The sequence below is a fragment of the Platalea leucorodia genome (assembly GCF_965183815.1).
Source record: "Platalea leucorodia genome assembly, chromosome: 5".
Lineage (NCBI taxonomy): Eukaryota > Metazoa > Chordata > Aves > Pelecaniformes > Threskiornithidae > Platalea > Platalea leucorodia.
The window spans coordinates 80636910-80661647 of record NC_138827.1 but is presented as its reverse complement, the minus strand read 5'-3'; the positions used below and the strand labels follow the sequence as shown (position 1 = coordinate 80661647).

The 24738-nt window shown below is 41.1% G+C and overlaps 1 protein-coding gene across 1 annotated transcript in view; it reads left to right on the top strand.

The window, feature by feature from the left end:
* CERS6 (ceramide synthase 6) overlaps window positions 1–24738 on the top strand; it is a gene marked incomplete at both ends in the record, with an annotated part of 127997 nt that overhangs the window by 16244 nt on the left and 87015 nt on the right. Inside the window, one exon of the mRNA XM_082311768.1 lies at window positions 23010–23115. Coding sequence (XP_082167894.1) covers window positions 23010–23115 — 106 coding nt within the window. The remainder of the gene's footprint in view (window positions 1–23009; window positions 23116–24738) is intronic.

The window sequence follows — 24738 nt, the reverse complement described above, 5'->3', positions numbered from 1 at the left end:
ACTTACTGCATATGAACAGTTGAGAAAGGTCTGAGTAATAATATGATGGCTGTGTAGCTGGCTGTGCGTCATAAGGCTGTGTAAAGCTGAAAAACTAGCAGAAGGAAATGCTGACGCTTCTATGGAAGCACAGTGTAAGGCTTGGCATGAAGATCCGTGGGTAGAGGAGCACTGCTGTGTATGGCAGTGCTCTGTGTCGAAGGGACGTGTCCTCTTTATTCAGCTAAAAAGAAATAAATTTTGGAACGCATTAAAATCTATATTTTAATACTGCTTTTGGACACCTGAATGCTATTTAGGACAGGGTATAAAAAGTTAGTATTTACGAAGTTACTGTCCTATAATTGTAATTTTAATGAAGGACTTGGTTTAGTCTTAGGCTTTATTTATGACAATAGTACACTATTGCAGTGTACTTCAGCTCTCAGCTCATAGTTTTAGGTTTAGATCTTGATCATGCAGCTACATTATTTATGGTATACATGAAATAGTGATAAAATGTGAGTTCTTTTGGTCCTACTGCAGAACAGGCTGAGTGATTTTGGTCTTTCAAAGCCTCTTAACTAATGGTGTTCAAATAATGAGTAATAAAAACAAAAGTTGGAATACTTCTGTGCCATCAATAAATATTTGCATCTCAAATGACAGATCATGACAAGTCAACCCCCTCATGTGTGTGAGTAATGCAAATAATTTTTGTGGAGATACACTGCAGCAACCACATGGCTTGTGGTGTGACAATCTGCTGCTCTTCAATATCTCAGCACTTCTGTTGCTTATTTGGAACTTAAAGTTTAGGGAATTAATTACTCCCCAAATTCCTCCTGTACTTGCTACGTAAAAATTGTTAATGGAGAGGTTGAGGACCAGAGGTGGGAATGGGGCAGAGAAGTAGAATTGGAAGGAGTGCACAGGTGTGTTCTGGAGCGTGGGAGAGGGGAGTGAGACAAACGATACAGCGTGAGGGGGAAAACATGACCATGACATACGTGCGTGCACCTGGGAGGAATGCGGTGTAACCAGGCATGCCCATTTGTTTGTTCTCGCCAGAAACAACATGCATTTGCAACTGCTCCCTTCAGATACACTTCTAAATTCAAAGGTATATGAGAACACTTGTATCCTAGGAAAGGAAGAGACTTGATGTATGTGTGACTTGTCTGCCTCAAGCTGTGCATGGGACAGATCTGAAAATTCTTAAGAAGAAATAAAATTTTACTTTTTTTTTAAAGTAGGCAGTAGAAAACCATAGTGTTTGTATCATTGCACTCCTCTCCCACATGGACGGGTGTAGCATGCCCAGGCACCACCCCCACCTTCTTGCAGCATCTTTAATGAACACAGATTACAAATAAGAAAGAAAAGAGATGCCAGCTGGCTAATGTGACCCAAAATGATTACGGACTGGTATCTGTTTATCTCTGCTGATGGCATCCAGAAAGCTGCCATTTGGCAGAGACAGCACCCTTGCTACCCTTTCCAAATTAAGTCAATAATAACCTTCCAGGTTTGGTTGGAAAATGTAGGTACTGTTACTTCTGGCAGATTTTGGTGAGAGATTGGATCCTCATCATTCACCAGAGCCCTGGATGGTCAGTGAGACCAGGAGCACCGAAAGGAAATACAGGAGATTTCTATAAAACTTTCATTAGACTAGGTGATTTCCATCTGTAGAAGTTACAAGTAGTATTAAAATGACCCAATTTCTGATTGCTGAACTGAGAGCTCCAAGGACAGAGGAATCACAGGCGGGCATGAGATAAGGTGACATACCATAGTATGTCAATATAGCCAGGAGGAATGGGAGACCTTGAAGATGGGCAAGTAGGTGAAATTTAAGTCTGATGAGCCTTTTGTGGGGAAATAAGAGAAATGCTGTTACATGCAAAGAGTTCCCTAAAGGGGACTCTAGCCTTTTCTTTGAACTGGAAAGAGCCCATTGCAACTGCCTGCCAAACTCTGCTGTTGACAAACCAAGACTGATAGAATTCTTGTTTTCAAGATAGAGAGCATTTTCAATCAGCTAGACGAGGCATCCTTCATATCCTTAGACAATCACGGTATAAAAAGTACTGCTTAAATCATCTAGGGAAACTTATAGTGTGCTGCTCTGATGACTTGATTAGCACTAAAGGTTTATTTTATGACATTAAAAATAATGCCAAATAATTGTTCTTGCTTTATGCTATACTGTAAGAGGGGATGTGTGTGTGGATGTGTGCCTTTGTGAGAGAGAAAAATGGTAATGTTCTCTAGTAACCCAGAACAGCTATGATTGCCTGGATCATCTAGAAGCACAAGATGTTTTCAGCAATTAATTTATAGACTTAGCAGATGTTTGTTATGGCAAGAACCCAATAAAGGACAAGAGCTGTTCTCTGAAAGACTGGTAGTATGTTTTCCCAATAACTGAGGCTTAGGAAAGAAATCCACTAACTTTTATTTCCTAATTGAGAAACACCTATTTCATAAGGGAGATCTTCTGTTAAGTTTCTAATTCAAATATCAGTCATAAGCTTTAATGATCTAACAGAAGGAATGTAAACAATTGAAAAATTTTGCTTTCTTTACTCAATTCAGTTTGACTGTTCTTGAGAGCTGCTGTTGAATTGTATAAAACATTGGTTTGGGTAGCTTCTTAAATAAATGAAGGAAAAAGTAATTTCCAGCTTGATTTTTTGAATACACTGTAATTTCAGCTGGTAGTTTAAAAGTAAAATAAACTTTGTTTCATATAGAAAGCAAACCTAGTTGACAATGCTGTTTTGCTAGACATCTTTAAAGAACAATGGCAGCCTCTGATTGAATTGTGGAACAAGAAATCATACTTCTGCAAATGAAACTGATCAAATTATTGTACAATTTATGTATTGAACAGGATTGGAGAGAAAAACCCTTTTGAATCTCAGACTGTTTCTCATTCTGGGGCAGTATTAAAAAAAAAAAAAAAAAGGAAGTATCATTTAGATAAATACAGGCATTTTATCTGACCTGTGTTAAAAGGATTAATATAAAATGATGCTTTGAATTTTTATAGAAGCAAAAGATCTGTATTAGACCATCATGCATGAGCACTGCTCAAAGGAGGATTGAGCATTAAGGTACAGACTTCAAAACTGAGTACTGGCTTTGCTTGAAGTGAGTCAAAGTATGCTGGATGCTGCTACCTGACAGCGTACTGATTCCAGAATGTTTTTAGCTTGGCAATTTTTTCACAAATGCTCGTTTTTCCCTACTGTGCTTTGTCCAGCTCCTCATATCCACCTCAATAATCCCAGCACTGCTGTTTCTTTACTTACCTTCCAATCCAGTAGACATTGAGCAGAGCTTGTTACATTGCATTGTGCATCTCATTTGGTCCAGATTCCAAGTGTCCTCCTGGGTTCAGGTCCAAGATGCCTCCCCTCTCTTAATGTGTCACTGTCAAAAAAACACAAATTAAATAAACGAAAACCAACCAACCAAAAAGAAACCCCCGAACCTTTTCCTCAGGATTTCCATAGCTGTTTATCTAAGGTACTGAGGCAATAATTGTTTATGGCTTGCTGAGTTAAGGATGAAAAATTATCCAAGACTGTGAAAGTTCAACAGTGACTGCTATAGATAAGATCCAGCTCAGAAACAAAGGCCAGATGGGGCTGATTTAGATGAGCTATGTGTAGCATAGCCCTGGCTTCAAAGGAATTTAGCCAAAGGCAGGAAGGGTAAAGGTAAAGAAACATCAAAGATAAAGGCTCCCCCACCTGTTTCTGAATTTCGGATGCATTCTGTGTAGTCTGCTGCTCAGCTATACACTGTGCTCCAAATAGCTTTCCCGGGTGGTCTGTGATAGGTTTACTGGTAAGAGAAAAAGGCTTTAGTAGCATAATAGAAACTCTGCTGAGTACCTGTGTGGAAAGAGAAATTACAACAATTTCCATTAATTCAGGCTAAAATGGCTTGGGACTGGTGGTGTATTTTGCCAGCCAGACCTGGAAGTGTCACATTCCACAATGGCTTTGCTTTTCTGTCAAAGCAAATGAATGAGACAGTCCTGCTTAACAGCAGCGTGCTCCCCCCTGCACCCAGCACTTCTTTCCCACCACTGAAGTACCTCTGCTGCTTGTAAGCAGGGTATCCCGGTCCTTCTTGAAGGGGAGGCGGCAGTGCAAGCAAGTCCAAGGCTGTTGTCGTCACATCGTTAGAGGAGGCGCTTGCCATTAAGAATCAGGACTGGTTCCCCCACCCAGCCTGTGGGGCAGGCCAGCATTCCCCCAGCCTTCAGCTGTCAGCATAACATCCCATGGCACTCAACCATATGAAGGTTGTGGTATGTGGCTTGTCAAACCAGTTGGGTTGGCCATCGCCGCAGTAAGTCAGGAAGTTGATTTCTTTGCCTTCTTGCAGTAACTTGTCAGGCAGCATATTGTGTATGATGGAAATGGAGTTGGAGAGTGATTTGTTTTAGTATTTGGCTGATACAGAATTGCGTATCTCTGTTTTGGGGGTTTTTTTTTGGTTTTTTGGGTTTTTTTTACATGATGAAACTGAGAGCCTTCTGTCCATGCAACAGAAGGAGAGAAATGAATAAAAATGAGTAAGCGCAAATTGGACTGACTTGGTCCCTACATTTTATGAAGATTTAAAAAAACACTTAATGCCTTTGTGACAGTGAATATATGAATTGCAGTATGTGAGTCCTTTTTTCCTAAAAGATAATTATTTAAAACATACACAGGATGACTAGTAGATATAAAAACTGGTATTACAGTTACTCTTTGGAAATCTAGTGTCAAAATGGAGATATTTATGAGGTTTCTAAAAGTGTTCACTCACGAAACTGTAGAAAATACACTAGCAAGATGTCACTAAAAGCAGCAGATGCTATAGTGGTTTTGCTGCAAGCACTGCAAAAGTACAGCAATTCCTCTATTTTTGCCTCTTTCTAGCCTGTCTTTGTCTGCCTCTTGCCCCCCTGCCTCCCCTTTTATTTTTTAACATGCATCATTGTTTGGCTGTTAATGGACTCTAGTAGCGTTGAGTACATATGCTCTAGGATTAGGATTTGTGAATTGGAAAGACTATAGTGATTTAATTTTGCCCCCTTCCATCCATAGTTGCATAGATGACCCCCCGATGTGTACCAGGCAGAAGTAATTTGAGACCTGCATGACAGGTCTGTTGCATTCTCATTAATTGATTTCTTCAGTAACTACTGAAAGCTAAAGGGGAGGAGGGCCGGGGAAGAATAGCAGTGAGGTTGACTAGCAAAAGATTTGACCTAGTTTTTTCAATCTGCATGGCTCTGCAGACAGATTCAGTTATAAATCTGCCTCTTTAGAAGAGCTTTTATTTATTTATTTTTGTTCCCTGCGTGAATAACTCCATTTGTTTTGAATGTTCAAATTTGGTGGGTTAAAATGTAAAATTTTATCATCATTGTACAGTGTCGTGGAAATGTGCATGTATGGTGAGGAAGTAAGGGAAGGCACCTACTTCTGCTGGGTTGCTGTGGCGGTTTCTGCTTTCTGCCCTGCCCCTCCATCATTCTCCTTTCTGTGTATTTGATAGCTGTGTAACATTACACGCTTGGTTTTCTCTCCTGCCTGCAGTATTACAAAGTATGTGCAATACAATCACTCTTCACTTTGTGCAGTTGTTGTGATGCTGCTTTGCACAAAAAGCTAAACGAGGCCGAAAGGCTTTTTTTTTTTCTTTTAAGGTTTTTGATAATATCTCTAAGCTAATCGGTTTGCCTTCTTATTTCTATTTATATCAACTGGTCCTGGCCTTTGCTTGGTTTGCTTGTTTATTTATTTTTCTTCCCTTACTTAGCAGTGAAGGACCAGGGATTAGTACTAAATACTATAACAGTGTGGGGACTCATGACAGACTGACGACCAGTGCTTTGACCCCCCAGATGCTCCGGATAAGCATTGCAACAGACATCTGAAGGGGGATATTCAGTTACTGAGTAGGTATGTGTATGTATGTTTGTCTTCTGACGTTTGATCACAGAGAGGTTTCCTTCTAGAGCCATTCGTTAACTGAAGTGCAGGGCTCTGTTGTTGACCGATGAGGTTTTTACCTGTTCTGTGTTCTTTAATAACTGGTTTTGTTCTTGAACCACTTGCATCTGCTACAGGAAAACCATACCCAGCTGAAAGCCAGGGAACTGACTTCTGTTTCTGAAGCTGCTCTGAGATGTAGCTGAACTGCATCAGGAGACTGCATAAACCTATCCTTGCTGGTTACACCCTGGCTTCCTACCCACCTGGCCTGAGGCTGTCTTTCATTGTGCTGTAGGCAGTGGTGCTGGAGCACAGCTTTATCCAGCTTTGCAGTTCCTCCCTGTTTGCTCATGATCTCTGCTCCCTTATAGCACTGGCTGTGGCTCCAATGTTGGTTCTTGCCAGCTGGAGAGCCTCTTGAAGAGGGCAAGAGTTTCCAGCTCTCAGTCAGCAAGGAGGGGGCCACAGTGATGGGGAATGAGCAAAGCAAATGTGGTGGGTTAAAATGTAAGGACCAGGAGAGGTTCGGTAGGCTTCATGGGAACTCCTCAGAGGCTGTCTCTCTTCAGCTCGCCTGTATGTGTCAGTCCACAATATTCACCTGCTTTAGGCCTGGAAAAGGATAGTTTCTGCATGCTGCTGTGACCTTGTAATCACATTCCCCAGCCCTTCTTTTTCCACCCCTGCTTGGTTTTGCAAGTGCTTCTCTCTGAAGCTGAAAAGATATCCTTCTAGGTAGAAGCTGATCTTGCAGTGGAGTAAATTCATCACCATTTCCTCTTCTAAAGTAAAATTTGTGATTAGTTCTGGGTATTCTGAAGACTTTTGTTTTTCTTTGTGTTCCTGGCTGTAGGCGTGGAAGCAGTCACGCTCTTTGGGAGCCAGGCTGTGTCAGTAGCAGTTCTCTAGAGGACGATGACTGACATGCATGTTAAGAAAGTGACTGTCAGCCCAGGAGCTGAAAGGAGGTGCCCGCTCACAGGAGCTGCTCTGTGTGTCCTTTTGAGGCATTGTATCTGCTGGTCTGCCATTTCCAGTCCCACTATAAGTGAGCTACAGTCTTGGGCTGTGATACTTCCTTGTGTATCCTGGATATAGATGTCACATGTAATTTGTTCTCAAGGGAAGGCAGAGTTTGATCTATAATTCTGTGTAAAGCTGGTAATTATCAAGTGCTCTCAATGCTTGCAAAGCCTTGTCACAGTGCAAGCACTGTGCAGATACTTAACTGATGCGCATGCTGAATGTTTTGGAGTATGTGCAACAGGGAAGTGCGAGGGTCTTAGCAGCACACTGGCCAAGTGCATATAGTGGGCTATAAATGCTTGTATTTGCCTGGGCAAACAGGCTGTATAGGTAAGTCTTCAAAATGAGTCCTGCAGTGATATCTACCTAGGTGTTTCCCCACCCTGTAGCATCTCCTTCTTTCTTGCTGCTCTCACCAAGCATACAGCACTCCACAGTTCAAGTGCAGCAATATTACACATGGCTAATCTCTAACACAGCTGGGTGAGAGACTAGCAGTTGCTTCCATTTGAGTTGGCAGACCAACATACTGCATACCATACTAAATAGCTTTTGTGCCTTTTCCACCGAGCTGTCTTGTAATTCTCCACGCACACCAGAATGCTCAGTTTACTGCAGTACCTGGAGCAACGGGAGGGACTCCAAAAACCTATGGAAGAGGTGATCCCCAACAAGGCAGCATGTTTGTGTCTCAGTTCTGCTGGGTGGGTTTTGGTGGTTGGGCTAGGTTAACCTGTGCCTTCAGGAGTATCCATGTTGCTTCTTTGCTCAAGCCGTACCCTCACATTGCCTGGTCACAGCTTATTTTAAAGGCAGAATGTTTTTCCTTTTAACCTTTTAGTTATACCCCTAAATAAGAATTACCTGAGGACCAATCTTAGGAACGGTGTTTCTTCCCATTTGAAAAATAAAACTCATGGTCTACAATTGTGTAAAAATCTTCTATAATGACATGATTCTAACTCATATGGGTTCCCAATTTTGGCTATTAGTTTCCATTTTTATATTCTAATAGAAGGTACTAAACCAATTCAGGGCAGGGTCCAGTGCCCCTGTAATGTGGTGGTGGTCATGGTGTGCAGAAGAAGCTGCTTTTATCCCAAGCAGCATGTGCTGTGGCATGTTAAAAACAAACACATAAGCAAGACAATTTTAATGATCCCAAGGAGATGAGAAGGCATATAGCACCCCTAAGCAGAAATACAGAGTAACAAATACTTGCCACTTTAAAAGCTTTAAGTAACTATTATTTTGCAAGTATTTTGTGAACTGCCAAGGAGAATAAGTGCTCTGCCTGGTTTTCAGGACTGGGAATTTGTTTCCTCCTTTTTTTCAAACTCTAATAGAAAAAGAGCCACCTCTTGTGTTACCATCTTAGCATCACTTACTTATGGCATCTAATAGCAACCACTGGGGGACAATGTTACAGTGTCAGGCTACCTCAAATACCCACCTGCCCCCATAAATTTTTTTTTTTTTTTTTTTTTTTTTAAACTCTCTGCTGGTAGACACGGGCAGTTGTATACTAATACTAGGAGGGAATCATGTTTCAGTCAGGTGCCCTTTGTGGGATCATTTGGAGCGTGCAAGTTGCTGACAAAATCTTGTAATGAGCTAAAAGAAAATAGGATTGTAACAGTTTCTTGTGTGTTTTCATGTACAAAATACACTTGCTTATGGATCTAAGGTATAAATGATTCACAAATACTCCAGATATGGGATTACTTCTTTTCTTTTGTTTGACACATACTGCATCATTTTCAAATCTGTCAAAACTGGTGCGCCAGCATTGCTTTCATGTGGTGGGCTCCTGTGGCTAGCCGGTAGCCGTGCATGCAGTTCACCAGTGTTTTGTGCCACAAGGCTCCCGTCCCTATCTGCCGTTTCTGGCTGCAGCAGCCCAGGGAGTCGTTTCCAAGGTGGCGTTTGGGTGATCCGCTAGCAAATCCTATTATTTGTTAATAGGATTTGTTCTTGCACTGCTTTGTCCGATCAGTAATTGTTTATCGCGCATTAGGAGTACAATGAGATGCCTGTCAGCTGTGTTATGAGCATTTTGTGTGCAAGACTCATTGTTTGCCTGTGATGGTGGGTTTTGCTTTGGGAAAGCCTCAGTATGGAAGGCAGAAAACAAAGGCTCCACATTTCAAATGCTGCAGCATATCATGCACTCCAGTAGGCGCTAGTTTCCCCAGCTCCCCAATAGATGGTGGGGCACAGAGAGGGTCAGTAAGCTCATCTGGAGGGCTGTGAGCTCTGTGCTTGTGGATGCAGAGCCACGGCTGCTTTCCAGATTGTCTCTCTGCCTGAAAGAGTGGCTCGCTGATGTGGCAATCAAACAGGAAAGCTTAAGAAAATTCAGAAATAATTAGAAATAGAATAGAAAGATGAAGGTGAATAAGCTTGGGAGCTAGTGAGAACTAGTTGCTTTTTTTCTTTGTTGAATGTTTCGATCAGTCTGGATGGTATTTAATGATCATACAATGCAGGTAGAAACTACTTCTCAAAAGGGATCCATCTGAGCTGGTTTTTGAGGTTTCAAGTGTGAGCATTCATATAGGTATTTTTCCAAATCTTTTGCTGAAACACTTCTTCCAGAAAAAACTAATTCATACTAATTATTTTGAGTTACAGGTACCCTTATACAGTTTTTTAAATCCCTTTTCTCAGAAGAGAATACTTTTAAGAAATACTAAAGTCAGATTTCCAAAGCAGAATCTGAATGTGGTCCTGTGATGGCTTAACTTGAGCTTCTAGTTGGCACTCAGGTTTGCTTATGTCTCAGTTTAGTGATGCTGTGCTGATGGAGTGAATTGCGTCAGGTCAGTGATCCAGCTGAAAACTCGATGCTTTTCTGGGGAGGTGGGCAGGGATAGTCTTCAGTTTCTCGAAGCCCTAATCTGCTGCTTTTGTGGCTGCAATAAAGGTGGCAGGGTGGGATGAGCGTGGGTGAGAAAGCCTGAGGACATCGGGTGGCTGCTCCTGCTCAGGTTGCTGTGCCTGGGCTGGTGGGGGTGGCTCCGGGGAGCCTGCCCTGTCCTGGCATAGTTGGATCCAGCTGGAAACTCCAGCTGTGAATTTTGAACAGTCCTTATCTTCTTAAGTAATCTCAACTTAAGGATAGAATAGGCAAAATAATTTATTGTGTAGTTTGGCTGCATGCTTCTTCAGGAATAGGTTTCCTGAATATCTACATGTATTTGTAATCTTTTTGTATTGGAAGCTAAATAGAAATAAACTGAGGAACTAGATTTTTGTACCAGTTAGGAACAGGGTTTTGTTCTGATTTTGTGCAAAGCATCTGGAAAGTAATAAGGCTCTAATTCTTGTTGAGTAGTCGGGCAATATGGTGAAGTTTGATTGTGTATATATGCAAATGTATAACATACACAAATCGTAAATATATATGCCATTACATATGCTTTATATATATGTGTGTGTTTGTGTGTGTATACATATATACATGCGCTCACACACATATGTAAAAAATATAGTGAATGAATACCACTGTGATCATCTTGTGTGACTAATACCTGCCAGCCAGGATGAAAATTAGTTCATCCTGACATTCCCTCAAAAGGTTTGATTTTGTGACCTAGCTCTTGGAATGAAAGCTTGACCTCCAAGTCAAACCAACCATCCCTATTTCAAGTACTCTACAGAAATACAGCCATCCTACTGTGACGTATCTGTGACCTATTCCTCCTTCAAAGGGAACAGTCTTCACCAGAAGAAGGATTTAGTGTGAGCTTTCATCTCAGAGCAGGAAAGTTCCCAAAACACATCCTACCTCCTGATGTAGGGAGAAATAGGTTTTGCATTAGAGGTACTGGTTTGTCAGTAAGGGTGAGGCACATACTTAAATCCTCTGTCATATGCCATGACAGCCCGCTCACAGCAGAGGAGCCAAACTCCCAAGAGGACAAAGAGGAAGCTTACAAATATTTAAATACTTTGTGGTGTGTGCTCTTCTTTCAAGACCTGAAGTTTGTGCCTCTCCCAGGTAGTGTGATGATAATGTTCAGGAATAGAGCATGCCTATGAATCGTGCAGGCAGGCCGGGTCATTTGCTCAAACACAAATGCACACTTGTAGCAGGCGGGCAGAGGTTCAGGCATTGCTGGTCATGCAGCACCTGCACTTGCTCAGGGACTGGTTGCAGAACCTGTGGAGGAAGGCAGCAGGGAGGGGTCCTTGAGCCAGGCAAGCTAAAACATTTTTGAGGACTTAAATATTTTTTTAATGTTCCATTGAATATAAAGCATCTTCTATCTTCTCTACTTTCAAAAAATGCATGCTAACCTGATGTCACGTAATGAGTTCCTGTTCTAAGTGAGCAATATAAGTTCTCAACATTTCAAACACCTTTTAATATTTTTCCAGGAAGGCATTGCTGAACTATCCAGTTCTGTTCTGTGACTTGCTACAGTCTTTTGTAATAATATCAGATGGACTGACAGTTGTTAGCGTGATCGCTAGGGATTTTTAACTACATCCTTCATTATTTTGCCTCCTGGTAGTAAATAGATCAGAGTAAGGAAAATAAATTAGAATATAAGAGGATATTGATGAGATGAGCTATCACTTAATGACCAGGCCAAGAACTACCACGGAGGAACCCAAAGGACAAGCACTGGCTTTCTAGTGGGCAGACTTATGTTATTTATCAAAATGATTGCTGAGGCTTTTACTTCTTTAGACAGTTGCTCTGAGCCACTTAGCAACTTTTGGGTCATGTCCAACTGGCAGGTAACTGCAGCTTCTTTTTGCATCTTGGAAGCTGCCATGGGGGATGAAGGAGAGCTGCATTAAGAGTGTGTGTACGTGCCAAGAGGCCGGTGGACGGTATGACTTGGCTATGGCTTTAATGTAGGCACAGGTATTGCTCACAATTTTTTATTTGTGGTTTTTTTTTTGTGTGCTCACATATTGAAAATATGACCAGAGTAAAAGGTAAAGTAATGCTGCAGGGCCTGGTGGGTTAGAACAGAGTCATTGCATTACGGTGACCTACTGCAATTTAAAAATCAAATTGTCGATATTCCCTTTCTATATATTCTTTCTTCCTGCCCTTTTCTCTGTCCAGCATTTAATCCCATTTGGGCCATGTGTCTTTTCATATGTAGATGTTTTACGGCTGGCTCTTTGCTTTGGTTGTCCTCGACTTGCTGAAAGAGCGGTACGCATCAGCTCTGTATTTTAGAAGGTGGCAGAGGGGAGTAGGAGACAAATCTATAGGGTCAGGAGTGGTCTGGAAAGGATGCATTGGGATTGACTGTTCATTTTTACCCAGTGCAAGAAGTAAAGGACCAGAAATTAAACTGATGGGTGACAAGTTCAAAACAAAGGGAGATGGTTGTCTTGACACAGTCTGAATTTACACTGGGGAGCTCTGCCACAGGTCGTTGAAAGTTTGCACGGGCTCAGTGAGCTACTCGTGCAGCTTGGGGAAGGCGGGGCAGCTCTTTGGGGACTGCTGCGTGCAAAGATGCCTTTTTTGGTCTAGAAAAGTCCCTAAGCCACAGCTTTTTAAAAGCTGGGAGAATATTTTTATCTCCACTGACCTTTAGCAGTGGGCTAGAATTTCGGAGACCTGAATTTTACCACTGACCCTGACTTGTGTGTCCTGATTTTACTGTGTGTAAAAAGGGTGAGAGTGATACCTTCAGCACTGTATCGTCCATACCTTCTACAGCCTTGATGATGCTGGTGGAGGGCAGCTGAGAGGAGGCACTGTGTGTGAGAGGCAGGGGGAACTGGAGTGCATCTTCCCTTCCATTCCCTTCTCCCTCTGCCTCATCTGCACTTGGAAAGTTACAGAGTGACTAAACTCTTTATTTTTAGACATTACAAAGAAAGAAAGCATTAGACAGCTGGCTGCAAAAATATTTATTTGTGACCTTTCTCTACATTTGTGCAGTTCTTGTTGCTATTCTGGAGAGAGCATGCAGTTCCTCCCCACTTCAGCTCTTCAGTCTCACAGAGTTTCAGGAGAAACTGAAATATGCATAGCTTTATCCATGCATATATTAAAAAAAAAAAATTTAAAATGCTTCCATGTTTGGAAAACATGGCTACTTATGTTTGTAAGCTGTTGGCCTACATTTGTGTCGCACTTTCCTGGTAACTTACTAACTGGACAGGCAACCAGAGCACTGCTGGTAGAGGCTGTGCTGGGGTATTCCTGTATCGGTGGATGAACACCCTCTGCTCCAGTCAGTCCTGTTGTGAACTAACCTACAGATTGAGATAGACTCATCCCTAACCTTTCCACTCATAAGAGAAAGGATTAAGTAGTTTTGCCAAATCAGTGAGGCGAAAGGGTTTGGCAGTGTGTGTGAACAGGCGCTGGAGTCAGGGCCATGATCAGTGAGGTCTGGCCTGCAGCTTGTGATGGGAGCTAGCAGGCATGCAAACGCAGCTCAAGCCGAACAGATGTTACTGGTCATGTGTTTCATGATTGGAGCAAAATCTCAGGAGAAAGGGGGTATTTTTGACTTTGTACAATAGGGAGATGTGACTTTTAGACATGTATGTTCAGTCAAAAAAAAGGGGGGGAGGGCAGGACAATATAAAAGTGAGAAATCCACCTGCAAAAAAGAAATGGTTTTACAATAATTGAATGGTACAGGTCAGTCATGTCAGTCGTGTTCCTTAGGAGTAACTCTGTAGGACAAAACATTTCATCATACTGCAGTTGAGTGATGAGGATAATTTGTTTTATTTACTTAAAATGGTGTGCATTAGCACTGCACTAATTGGTAAGCCTGCAAGCTGAAATGCAGCTACTAAATCCTTTTTTTATCACAGCTACCTTTCACAGACTGTTGAGTAAAGTGAAACTTTCCATTATGTGAAAGGACACTTGCATGGAAGCCCTTGAGTCCCTTATTGCCCCCAAGCAGATTACTGTGACCAAATTTTCTACTCTAAAACTGATCTGTATAAAACCATTTTTTACTTCAATAGCATCCAAAGTATGAAAAACACTTGATGCAGAATGCTGTTTTACTCGGACAATATGCTGAATTTATAGGGCATTTTGTTTTCCAGCTGAAAAATTACTAAAGCTTTTTTGAAGGTGAAGAATTGCTTTTGCAAGCAGAGATGGGGAAGTTTTATACAGTTAGTATGTGTATGTGTCAGTACTCCTATTGCATCAAGTGTTACAGGTGTAGTGCTATTCTTTAGCCTGCCTTTTATATCCATCTTTGATATATTAAAGGAAAGAATATTTTCTGTCAAAAGGCGGAAAAATGCGTGGGAGTGGTGCTGTAGCATTACAGGGGCTGTGGTGGTACTTGAGTACTAGCTGCTGGTATTCCAGAGGCGTATCTGGGCGATGGAGCAAGCCTGATAGAGCCCATGTGTAGCGATTCATCAGCTTCTGCCACCACTGGCTTCTAGGACTCTGCCCATGGTAGATCCTAGCAAATACCTGCACTTAGTAAAGTATTGGATTGAGCTTCCTTATTTGAGATGAGCAGTTTCTCATTCCATACCATTAGTTCCACCAGCCTTCAGCGGCACTGCAGACTGCTGCCAGCCATGCTCCCTGAGGTCCAAGTACCGTAATAGATGCATTTTCTACTGCCAGTTTGATGTAGATTTTTGATTTTTGGTATGAGGGATGAGCAATGCCCTTTGTTAGGAAGGATTTCAGATAGCTTCCCAGCTCTGTGTTTAAGAAGTAGCAGGACATTGGTGATCGATGTGTGGTTATTTTTTTTGTTGGTTGGTTTTGGTTTTTTTTAAAGCCTTTCAATGAAACTTAGAATACTTTGTAGAAATGCTGAGGTCAAAAACACGTTTACTTGTTGGAAAGGTTTCTCAGGTCAAAACATTAACAAGAAGCTTTCAAAACCTTGGGGGGGGGGGGGAACAACACACCTCAAAGTACTGATTTTCCAGCAATCTTTTTTACCCCTCTAGTGAGTGTAAATGCTGTCTAATAATTTAAGCCAAAGAAAGACAAAACCTCACTGATTCAGTAAGCTGAATTATCTCACAAGCTGCTTAGCTTTTATTTTTTTGGAAACACATGTGGGTTCTACAGTATAGTGCTTAGTTTGTATTACTTGATGGGAGGTATGGGATAATGATGCTGTTGTGGAAATAACGGCTAATGCACCTCTAACAAGAAAAGAAGGAAAAGCATCGAACCTCTCAGATGAAAGGCAGATGCATATGTGTGCTTTTCTGAAGTCATTGCAGGAGGGTTGGGAATAGGTCCCCTCTGAAAGGGTTGGCTCTGAGCTCTCCTGTGCCCTGCCCTCTGAGGCAGCACTGCTGATGCTAAGCAGCACAAGGCTCTTGCTGACGTACCGAGTTGGGTGCTGGGCTTCTTGCTTGGGCAGGCAGGTTCTTGCCTTTGAAAGGTTTCATTGCAGGAGTTGTGGCCCAATTCCCAGCACAGCCACAAATTTCAGTGAAGCTAACTTTCCTGTATAGCTACTGGATGAGGTTAACTGGGTTAAGACCCCTGCCTGTGCTTCAGACATTATATCCTGGTGGGCCTTCTGTAGCAGACGGTGTTGGGAAACATAAAGCCAAAATCAGTGCTGGGATAGGTGTACTGAAGTGACTACCCTACTTATCTACTGAATTTGTCCTACGACTGTTAAGATTTTTCTACTTTTTTTGTTAGTAATACAAGTAACTTCTGAATTAAGTAGGTCAGCTATACAAGAATAACAAAACAAATTCAGCAATTGTTTTTGTGCGTCGTGGCAGTAAGTCTGTTGAGCGTCTGCTCAGAAACCAGCCTCTTCTGCTTTTACTCATCGTTGTAGTTACAGCAAATTTAGATTGTTTCTGTTTAAAACCAGCAGGCAATGTCCAACAAGTTAGACAATTCTAATCATAAATCCCTGGAGCAATCTGTGTTTAGAGACCATAAAGCAGATGAGCTGGGAAAAATTGTTCTGCCTCAGTCTTTCAAAAAGGGAGCCGAACTCTTCAAAACAGATCTGGGCACCTCTTTAGCAGAGGGGAATTCTTGCTGGTTATAACTGCCTTCCCTGGTATTTGTAAATATACTGATAGGAAACTATGAGATTTGATGGACATACTTAATTTGCAGGAATAGCTTGCTTGTTTTTTTTGTTATGGAGCTCACAGTTGGCTGGTATTAGCAACATGAGCAATCTTTTATGCAAGCAGAACTTCAACGATGCCTGTGTCCAGGTGAGAGGTTTCTACCAGGTTCACAGAGATGCTGTGTGTATGTAATCAGAGTATACCACTTAGCTCAAACTAGAGTTCGTTATACTTGGAGGTGACTCAGAGATGCTCTGCACACTTCACATTCACCGTAGTTTTCTCAAATTTCTCCATGTAGATGCATCCTCAGCACAGGAAAGGGAGATTCAAACTCTCATCGTGCACTGTCAAGCAATTAACTCAAATGTCTTTGTGGACATGAAAGGCTAAAGCAAAAATGCATATTCTCGGTGTTCATGGGGACTTTATAGCCGGGATTCTGCCTGATGGCTTCATCTGTTAGCACAGATCATGTAGGAGCAGTCTCCAGGGTGATTTTGTGCAGATGCTTTGTGCCAGGCTGAGGTACCTTCCCAGAAAATAGATGGTTGGTCAGTGGATGGATGGGCTCCTTAAGTTTTGGGCTGTAATAAGAGGCCATTAGTCCTGTCTGTTGGTCCATAATATGACCTACTTTTGATAAAAATGAAAGACAAAAGGGAATAGTTCAAGCTGTGATCAACAAACATTTTTTTTAAAGTGTGAAATGTGCACTAGCTTAGCTTTTCTTACTTGCACTGATGAAAATTTGTGAGTGGGCTTCCATATTGAAGTTGGCCACAAAATAAAGTTAGTGAGGGAAGAAGCTTTCTATGCTTGAAGCACGTCAAGGAAACAAGGTTTTCTGATTTGTGGGAAAAAGATTTTTACAGAGCCTGTTAGCCATTAAAATGTGTTACACCTAGATAGAAAAAGTCATTGCTTTAGCAAGACTCAGGAGGAACAAGAAGGTTGATGCAAAACTAAGAAATGACAGTAATAGGTCAGAAACTGAAACGAATTCAGTCTTTGCTTGCAGTCCTCAGGAGAGGTTTTGAGGTCACGGAGCAGACAGGTCACTTGTCTCAGTGCAGGTAGTGTGAAAATTTTAAATGAAAAATTTAACAGATTTCAGAAACCTTCTTGACATACAATAACATTTAAAGCATATTGCATGTGAATGGCAGGACAGCTTATTAAATCTGATGGGGAAGTCCATAAATTTAAAAAAAAAAAAAAAAATGCTCAGCTTATTTTGTTGGAAGTTATTCCTGGGTTTGGGGCCTAGTAAGACTTCTTGCAGCTCTGTCCCTCATGATGGTGACTGGTTTAGGTATGCCAGTTTTAAATGCAGGAGCGTAAAACACCCTTTTTCATCTATGTCAAAGAACCTCATCTCAATTTAGATTCTCTTAAATGGATAATCTTGTCCTTATCCTTTTGTAGAAATAACTAGACATGAGTTCCAATAGCTTTTATTGCGGATGATATTTGGACAGTATAGTAAAATTAAGGATCAGATAGTAAGTTGTTATCTTCCCGGGGTGGGGGGGTGGAATCTATAGCAGACATTTTTGTTCATTCAGTCTATTGCTTCCCCATTCCTGGGCGCCTTTCTTACCAGCTCATGGGGTTTGAGTTTGAGAGAGGGGAGAGAGTTGTGGGGTCTGGGGGTTTTTGGTTGGTTTGGGTTTTGTTTTTTCCTTTTAATTATTTACCTCAGTAAAGATGGAGGAAGGTTAATGGTTTTCAATTTCTGGATTCTTGCTGCCTCGTTCTAGAGAGAATTTTGGTGAAATGAAGTGAGTTTCTAAATAGAGCAGAAACATTTGACAAATAAGCATTGCAAAGTAGTACAATTTTATCACTTCAAAGGGCATGGGAAGGAATCCAAACCTGCTTTGAACTGGTTAACATGTATCACTTGCCAGCTAACATTGTAAATTATTTTAAGACTGATATTTCTTAAATTGAAAGTTTAGGACAAGCCATTGAATATTTTCTTTGTATTTCCCCATAAATTAAAAAAAAAAGCAAGCATATTTAATTACATGAATCAAATATTTATTAGCCCTGTTAGCTTAATGTATGGTTTGGTTTGGGTTTTTTTTTTGGACCTGTTTGGAAAGCCTTAATTCTTGCAAACCTTTTAGGCTATTTAAAAAACCTGTAATCCCTATTTACCTGTTGTGGGCTCTGTGGTGGTTCAGGCATCTTCAAAGCTGCTGAGAAACTATCAAACGTGGATTTTCTAAAGGGCAGCCACTGTGGTCAGCGCAGAAATGGCAGGTGACCTGCTGGTATGGAAACACTACATTCACATGCTGTAGGAGGGCCCTACAGGCATATTTCCAGTGCCCCAGATGACTAAAGAGTTGCTATGTATTAGTCTCTGACCGGCCTCAGGGCAAAGATTACATGTCGCAAGTAGGGCTGTTTGATTTGTGGTAAAATCCACAGAATCACAAAAAAAAAGGATCCTTTTACTTTTCTCCTCTTCCTTCATGTGATACTTTAAAAAAAATATTTATTTAATGCAGACTCTGCTAGTGCTAATGAATATCAGCCTCCAAGGATTATGAGGGTCAACGCTAACATTTCTAGTTAATTCTGGGATTAAAATGATGTAATTTGTCAAGATGAAAAGCAGTAAACTAAAAGGGTTACATGGTGATTAGTTAGTAAGGCTCAAATAGCCAGTAAAGGAGAACAGGAAGAGCTCTGTAAGTCAGTGGGGTCATTTTCCTTACTCTTTTATTAGACATTAGTTTATTAGTGATACTGCAGTTACGTTTCCAGTTGATATGCCCAGGCTGGTTTGCGCTCATTGCCAATCTGACCTGTTTGTATTTCTAAAGGGAAACTTTTACAGGGTATGGAGTGCCCAGGAAGTGCAACCAGCATATTTTTAAGCTGTAGTTTTATGAACATGAGGAATTAGATGTGTAGTGTGGAGCAGTGGGAATGGCTTCTGAAGAGTCCGTGGGTTTGGGGTTTCATTCACCCTGGGGTCGATGGCCGGGTCGGATCCTCACCTCCCTCTACACAGCACCATGTCCACTGTGATCACTGCAAAGGGCAAGTGGTGCCCAACTGGCATTTACCTTCCTCCACCAGAGTGAAGTTATGTTTTAGTTGGGGTTTTGTTTTGTTTTACTTCTCCTTTTTCTACTTATTCATCTGTTGTAATAGCAGCTGACGTTGTCTAGTTGGCATTTGTTAAAGAGCAAGTGGGAAACCGAAATGGTACTTGCTCTTGATCAAATTTATGTACTTCTGGTGAAATGGTGCTTCTTTTTATGCTCTAGGGGAGGTGGAGGATCATTTTACAAAGGGTTTCTTGACTTCGTTGTAGAGAAAAACTGATTTCTGAGTTTGGGGTGGAGTATGAGGCCCTGCTGCTGCCGTTTTAAATAATCGATTTGAGAAAAACAGACAGGATCCAAAAGGCAAACCAGCGCCTGCCTTCGGGGGGTACAGGACACTCAGAAATGCTCGTCGTCTTCAGGCAGACGGTGCAGTGTTTATGGGCCTGCAAAGGCTGAGTGCTTTCCACTCAGATGCTCTGCAGTAACCCGTGTTATCTAAACTGGCTGGCTGCGGGCTTTTGGTTTAGTTTTGTTTTTAAATGTGGCTTTAGATTGTGAATGAGGAAGCTGCCTATAAAAAGGTTCTTGAATTCTGAGTTTAATTCCCTTGTTTATGTTGGTCTTTCATTTCTAGATCCAGAATAGATGGGGCTGCATTCAGCAAAAAATGCTTGTCTTTTAATTTCTCTGTAATTGAATGCCAGCTTTCAATTCAGCTGTACTGGAATCCATTGAAAAAGAGATATTAGTGTGGCATTTGATCAGATTTACATGTTTTAAAGAGAAAAGCTGGCAATATACTCAATTCTGTTCTCCTTACTCTTTCACAATAGTTCTATCCTCTTAATTGCAGTACCTTATGCAGTAAATAGTCCCATGGGTTTCAGTAAGACTGTTTGGGAATTGAATACCACAGTGTTAGCAGAAATGGAAAAAATGAATAGTGCAGCATTTGGCAAAATGCTTATAGTTTGTACATGTATCAAACATTAATTCTGTTTTGTTTACTTATGAATCTATTTAAATTATTACAGAAAACTATCAGTGAGAATTATGTTAATGATGCTTTTTATGGCACCTGGTGTGACATTTGGGATCCTATTGATTAAGTTCTACTTTAAAATTCTATCTCAACCTTGAAAAACAATTTTTATACTGCAAAGTACAGCTTGAACTCATTAAGTTTTTGTATGAAAAGTAAAAAATATCTCTTAAATTTTACCATTTGCACCAAAGGCAGTCACATGGATATGGCTCATGCACACTTGAATTGGTGGTCAGACCTGCTCAGTATTGCAGGCATATAAAATGTTTCTGTTAACATAGATTTATTTCCCTTGAGTGTCCTACTAGGAATTAACAATCCCTTGAGAGGATTTTTTTAAAGCTTTTTTCCAAAAGTGAGAAAGACCACAAGAGCATACCAGGAGAGACACCTTTGCGGGGTTGGTTTGTTTGTTTGTTTTTTTAAACTTTCCCTATCCCTTCCTCCCAGACATAGCTGGCCAAGATCATCCTGTGTCTTGCAGCTGTGTACCCTGTACACATCCTTACTGTGCTTTGCTGTCCTTATGGACGAGCTCTGGTTTGGGCTACATGCCCATTCCTCCAGTGCATGTGAAAAACATAAGCAGCAAAGGAAGAAAAAATTTATATTCCTATTTAGAAAATACCAGACTGAAGCAGAAAAAGTGTTTTGTTTTAGGTAATGGGTATAACATCAATATTACAATTCTCTTTTCTCTTTAAAATCTAGATAAACACTGTATTTGTGCTTTGTTCTGGATTTATCTAGGCTGTTCATTAGCAAGCCATGTCATTTTAAGAATGGCATTTAAGCAAACCCAGCTGGTTTGCTTAGATTTAAATGAAGATCAACTCAGCATGAAGCTTGTCGGAATTGCTCCTTGTAGAATTCTTCTAGCTGGGACTTTTTAATCTGCTTTTGACTCTACCGAATTAAATATATATATTTTTTTCTTTTAAATGAGCATGTATAGGGAACTGCCGTTCTATTGGAGTTATATCATGGCTATCTCATTCCTTCACTCAGCAGAAGGAGAAAAGCAAAACAGAAGTTGAAAGATGTATGTGTTTAAAACAAAAACAAACAAAGCAACAACAACAACAACAACAAAACCCAAACCCAGCTGAACAAAAAACCACACCCTCCAAACAAACAAACAGCAACAAAAAAAGGCAAATCAAGTCTTACTTCAGAGGAGACTGACTTTGCAAGTTCATGTTGAACTAGAGAATACAATTCTTGCTTCTTTTGTCACCTTATACTTTGAGAAATATACAAGTTTCCAGTGTAGCTAGATTACAGTGTATTTACATATAACATGTACAGAGCTTATATGCTTCTGTTTCATGAGCAGAAAACTGGGCTGCTTGAGCTCAGCAGTGAAATTGGTATTGTCAAGGCTCTTAACCCTACAGCAGGGAATTTACACCTGATGCAGTGCCACTGATATGGTTGATGCTAGGGAGCTAGCAGTATGATTGCAGTCTGCAGCCGACCCAGACTGCAACCAAACTTTTATAGAGTGTAATAAGCTGTTGGGGTTTTTTGTTTTGTTTGTTTTTGTTTTTTTTTCTCTTATGACATACAACGATCATAGAGTGAGTTCACTGGTACACTGCATGTGTCTTTGGATATATGACTTCCGACCCCCCCTCACAAATAGTCACCAGAATGATTTCAGGCTATAGGATTGGCTTTCATATGGGAATGGTATCAATGTGTCAAGAATTTTTCCTTGGAAAAAGAAGGTGGTCTGGCATCACCCATCTTTCTTTATCAAATGCTATTGCTGTAACGCTGTAGCATTGCTTAGGACTTAATTCTCTTTAATCAGCTGTGCTGTCTTAAACATAGCAGAAACAGCAGTTGTAGCTCAAAACTGCTTAAAAAGGGGCTTGCATGTTGATAAGAATTCCATAATTCTTAAGAACTTGTGGTCATTCAGCTGGATAAACGTGGAACTACTTCTTTTTACTGAGTGTGGTGGTTTGGTCCCTGCTGGCAAATGAAGTCTTAAGAAATTGAAGTCTTTTAAGTGAAATCAAGAGTTGCATAGTTCAAAGATGGCAGAAGTTCATTCCGTTGTGATTCCTGTACAGACTTTGTACCTTTCATGGGGATTCCAGAGTTGGACTCATAGTTACAAATAATTTAGTTTTTAATGAGTGGAATGGTCTTCTTTGAGTGTACGTAATGTGAGTTACATAATTCATCTCTAAAATATATCAGAGCCACCCAGTTTATAAACTGGATGAACTTACGGATTGGTGTTTGGATCTGTGACAGCTTTGTATTTTAGCAGAAGAGTTCAGAGGAAGGGCAAAGTCTTTGAGGCATGGCTCAACACCGTTTAAACTTTTATGGTTTAGAAAATTGTATTGACCGGGCAGCTTCAGTGCTTGCTGCCTTTAAGGACTTTGTTTGAATTTCCACTGTGCGAAAGGAGTCCTGAGGCAGTAGCTACTCTGGAAACTGATTTATGAAAAAGGCTCTGTTTGGAGGAGAATATTATGTGCTCCTCATCTCTGCAAACTGCCCTGCTCTTTGCATAAGCTGGTGCTTCTCTAGGACGCATTCCTCTCGTGCTTTTGTTCTATCCTTTTTTTTCCCAACATGAAAGAAGATCCTCCGTTTCATGTGCTCCATGGAGCTCCTTTCATCCTTCAAAGTGATGTTACTTATTTTGCAACGTAATCGCCTGTATGAACTTGCTTTTGAGCTGTAAGGCTAAGTATTGGTTTTGTTGGCAGGGTTATGATGTTTGTGCATTTACCACATGTCATTGATTGATAATAGTAATGAAGTAAACTGAAGGATTTAACTTGTTCTCTTCTTTCTCTCTTCTGTTTCTCACAGGTTCATTGCTAAACCATGTGCCTTAGGCCTTAAAGTCCAAGCCAACGGACCACAGAAAGCTCAACCTAATGCTATCCTGGAAAAAGTTTTCACAGCTATTACAAAGGTAGAGTATTTAACTGTCCTGGTTTCAGCTGCAATGGAGTTAATTTTCTTCCTAGTAGCTGGTATAGTGCTGTATTTTGGATTTAGGATGAGAATAATGTTGATAACACACTGATGTTGTAGTTGTTGCTGAGCAGTGCTTACACTAATTCAGGGACTTTTCAGCTTCTCATACTGCCCTGCCACTGAGGAGGCTTGGGGTGCACAGGAAGCTGGGAGGGGACACAGCCAGGACAGCTGACCCAAACTGGCCAAAGGGCTATTCCATACCATATGACATCATGCTGAACAAAAAACTGGGAGGGTGGCCGGAGGGATGCGGCCGCTGCTCGGGAACTGGCTGGGCATCGATCAGGTGGTGGTGAGCAATTGCATTGTGCATGACTTGTTTTGTATATTCTTTTATCATTATTATTATTTTCCCTTCCTTTTCTGTCCTATTAAATTGTCTTTATCTCAACCTACAAGTTTTACCTTTTTTCTGATTCTCTCCCCCATGCCACTGGGGGGGAGTGAGCGAATGGCTGTGTGGTGTTCATCTGCCTGCTGGGTTAAACCACAACATTAACTAAAATATTTACCTTATAAAGTGGGATATGGCACTATCAACCATGTCTGAACAAAACAAAGCTAACTGCTAAATGCAATGCTGCATTTTTACAGCTAAAATCAGAACATGCAAATGTCAAGGTTGTCATTGGCATGCCAGCTTGAGCAGTTGTGCATCCCTGACATCTCCTGTAAGCTTTTAATGAAAAAAAAGTTGTTACAGAAACACTTTGTAGGTGCCATATGGCCGCCTACTTTTTTTTTTTTGCTTCTTATCTTTTAGAAATTTCCATAATTTTTTTTTTTTTTTTTTTTTAAAAAGAGCAAATTGTGAGCCAGTAAGATTGGCCTTACTGTGTTTTCCATGAAACTTCAAAGCTACTCCTTTCTAGGGGAACTGCCTGAACACAGGGTGCTCGTGGCTTGCTGGTGTTCCAGCTGTTTATGTTGTGATGAATGTCCTTAAAAATTTGAGGTGAACGGAAGAAGCTACAAAAGTGGGGGACACTGACCAAATGTTTTAGAGCTTGCAGATTTTTTTTTGTACAGTGCAAGTTTCTCCCCCACCACTTATGTCTGTGTCTCTACAGCTCTCACTGTATGATATCTCAGCTAAACCTCTATGTCATCCTGTCCATTCTTTTGAAGCATCCTGAGCTTTCCCATAGCAGTGAGCAGTGATCAGGTGTCCTTCAGTGTCTCCTGAAGACCTCAGTGGTCAGCTGCTTTGTAGCAGAAAGGCCTGTGGAGGCCTGAAGGATGAAGCCACTGTGCTGCAGGAATTTCCCGGTTCCACCGCAGCTCCAGGCTGCAGCTGGGCACGCCACAGCAAAGGCATCAGCCTAAACTTCAGAAAGTATTACAGTCATAGAGGGCAAAACTGGGTTCAGTGTCAGGAACAGTGAAATAGTGAAATATGCCATGGATCTGTCTTGCTTGTGTGTCCTACCCTATCCTGAGACCACCATGGTACTTGGTGTGGTTTTTGTCCTGTTTTCAGAGAGGGAATCACACGTACCTTGTTTCTAAAAGCTGCAGGAAGAATGGGATTTTTTCTTTTCTTTTCTTTTTTTTT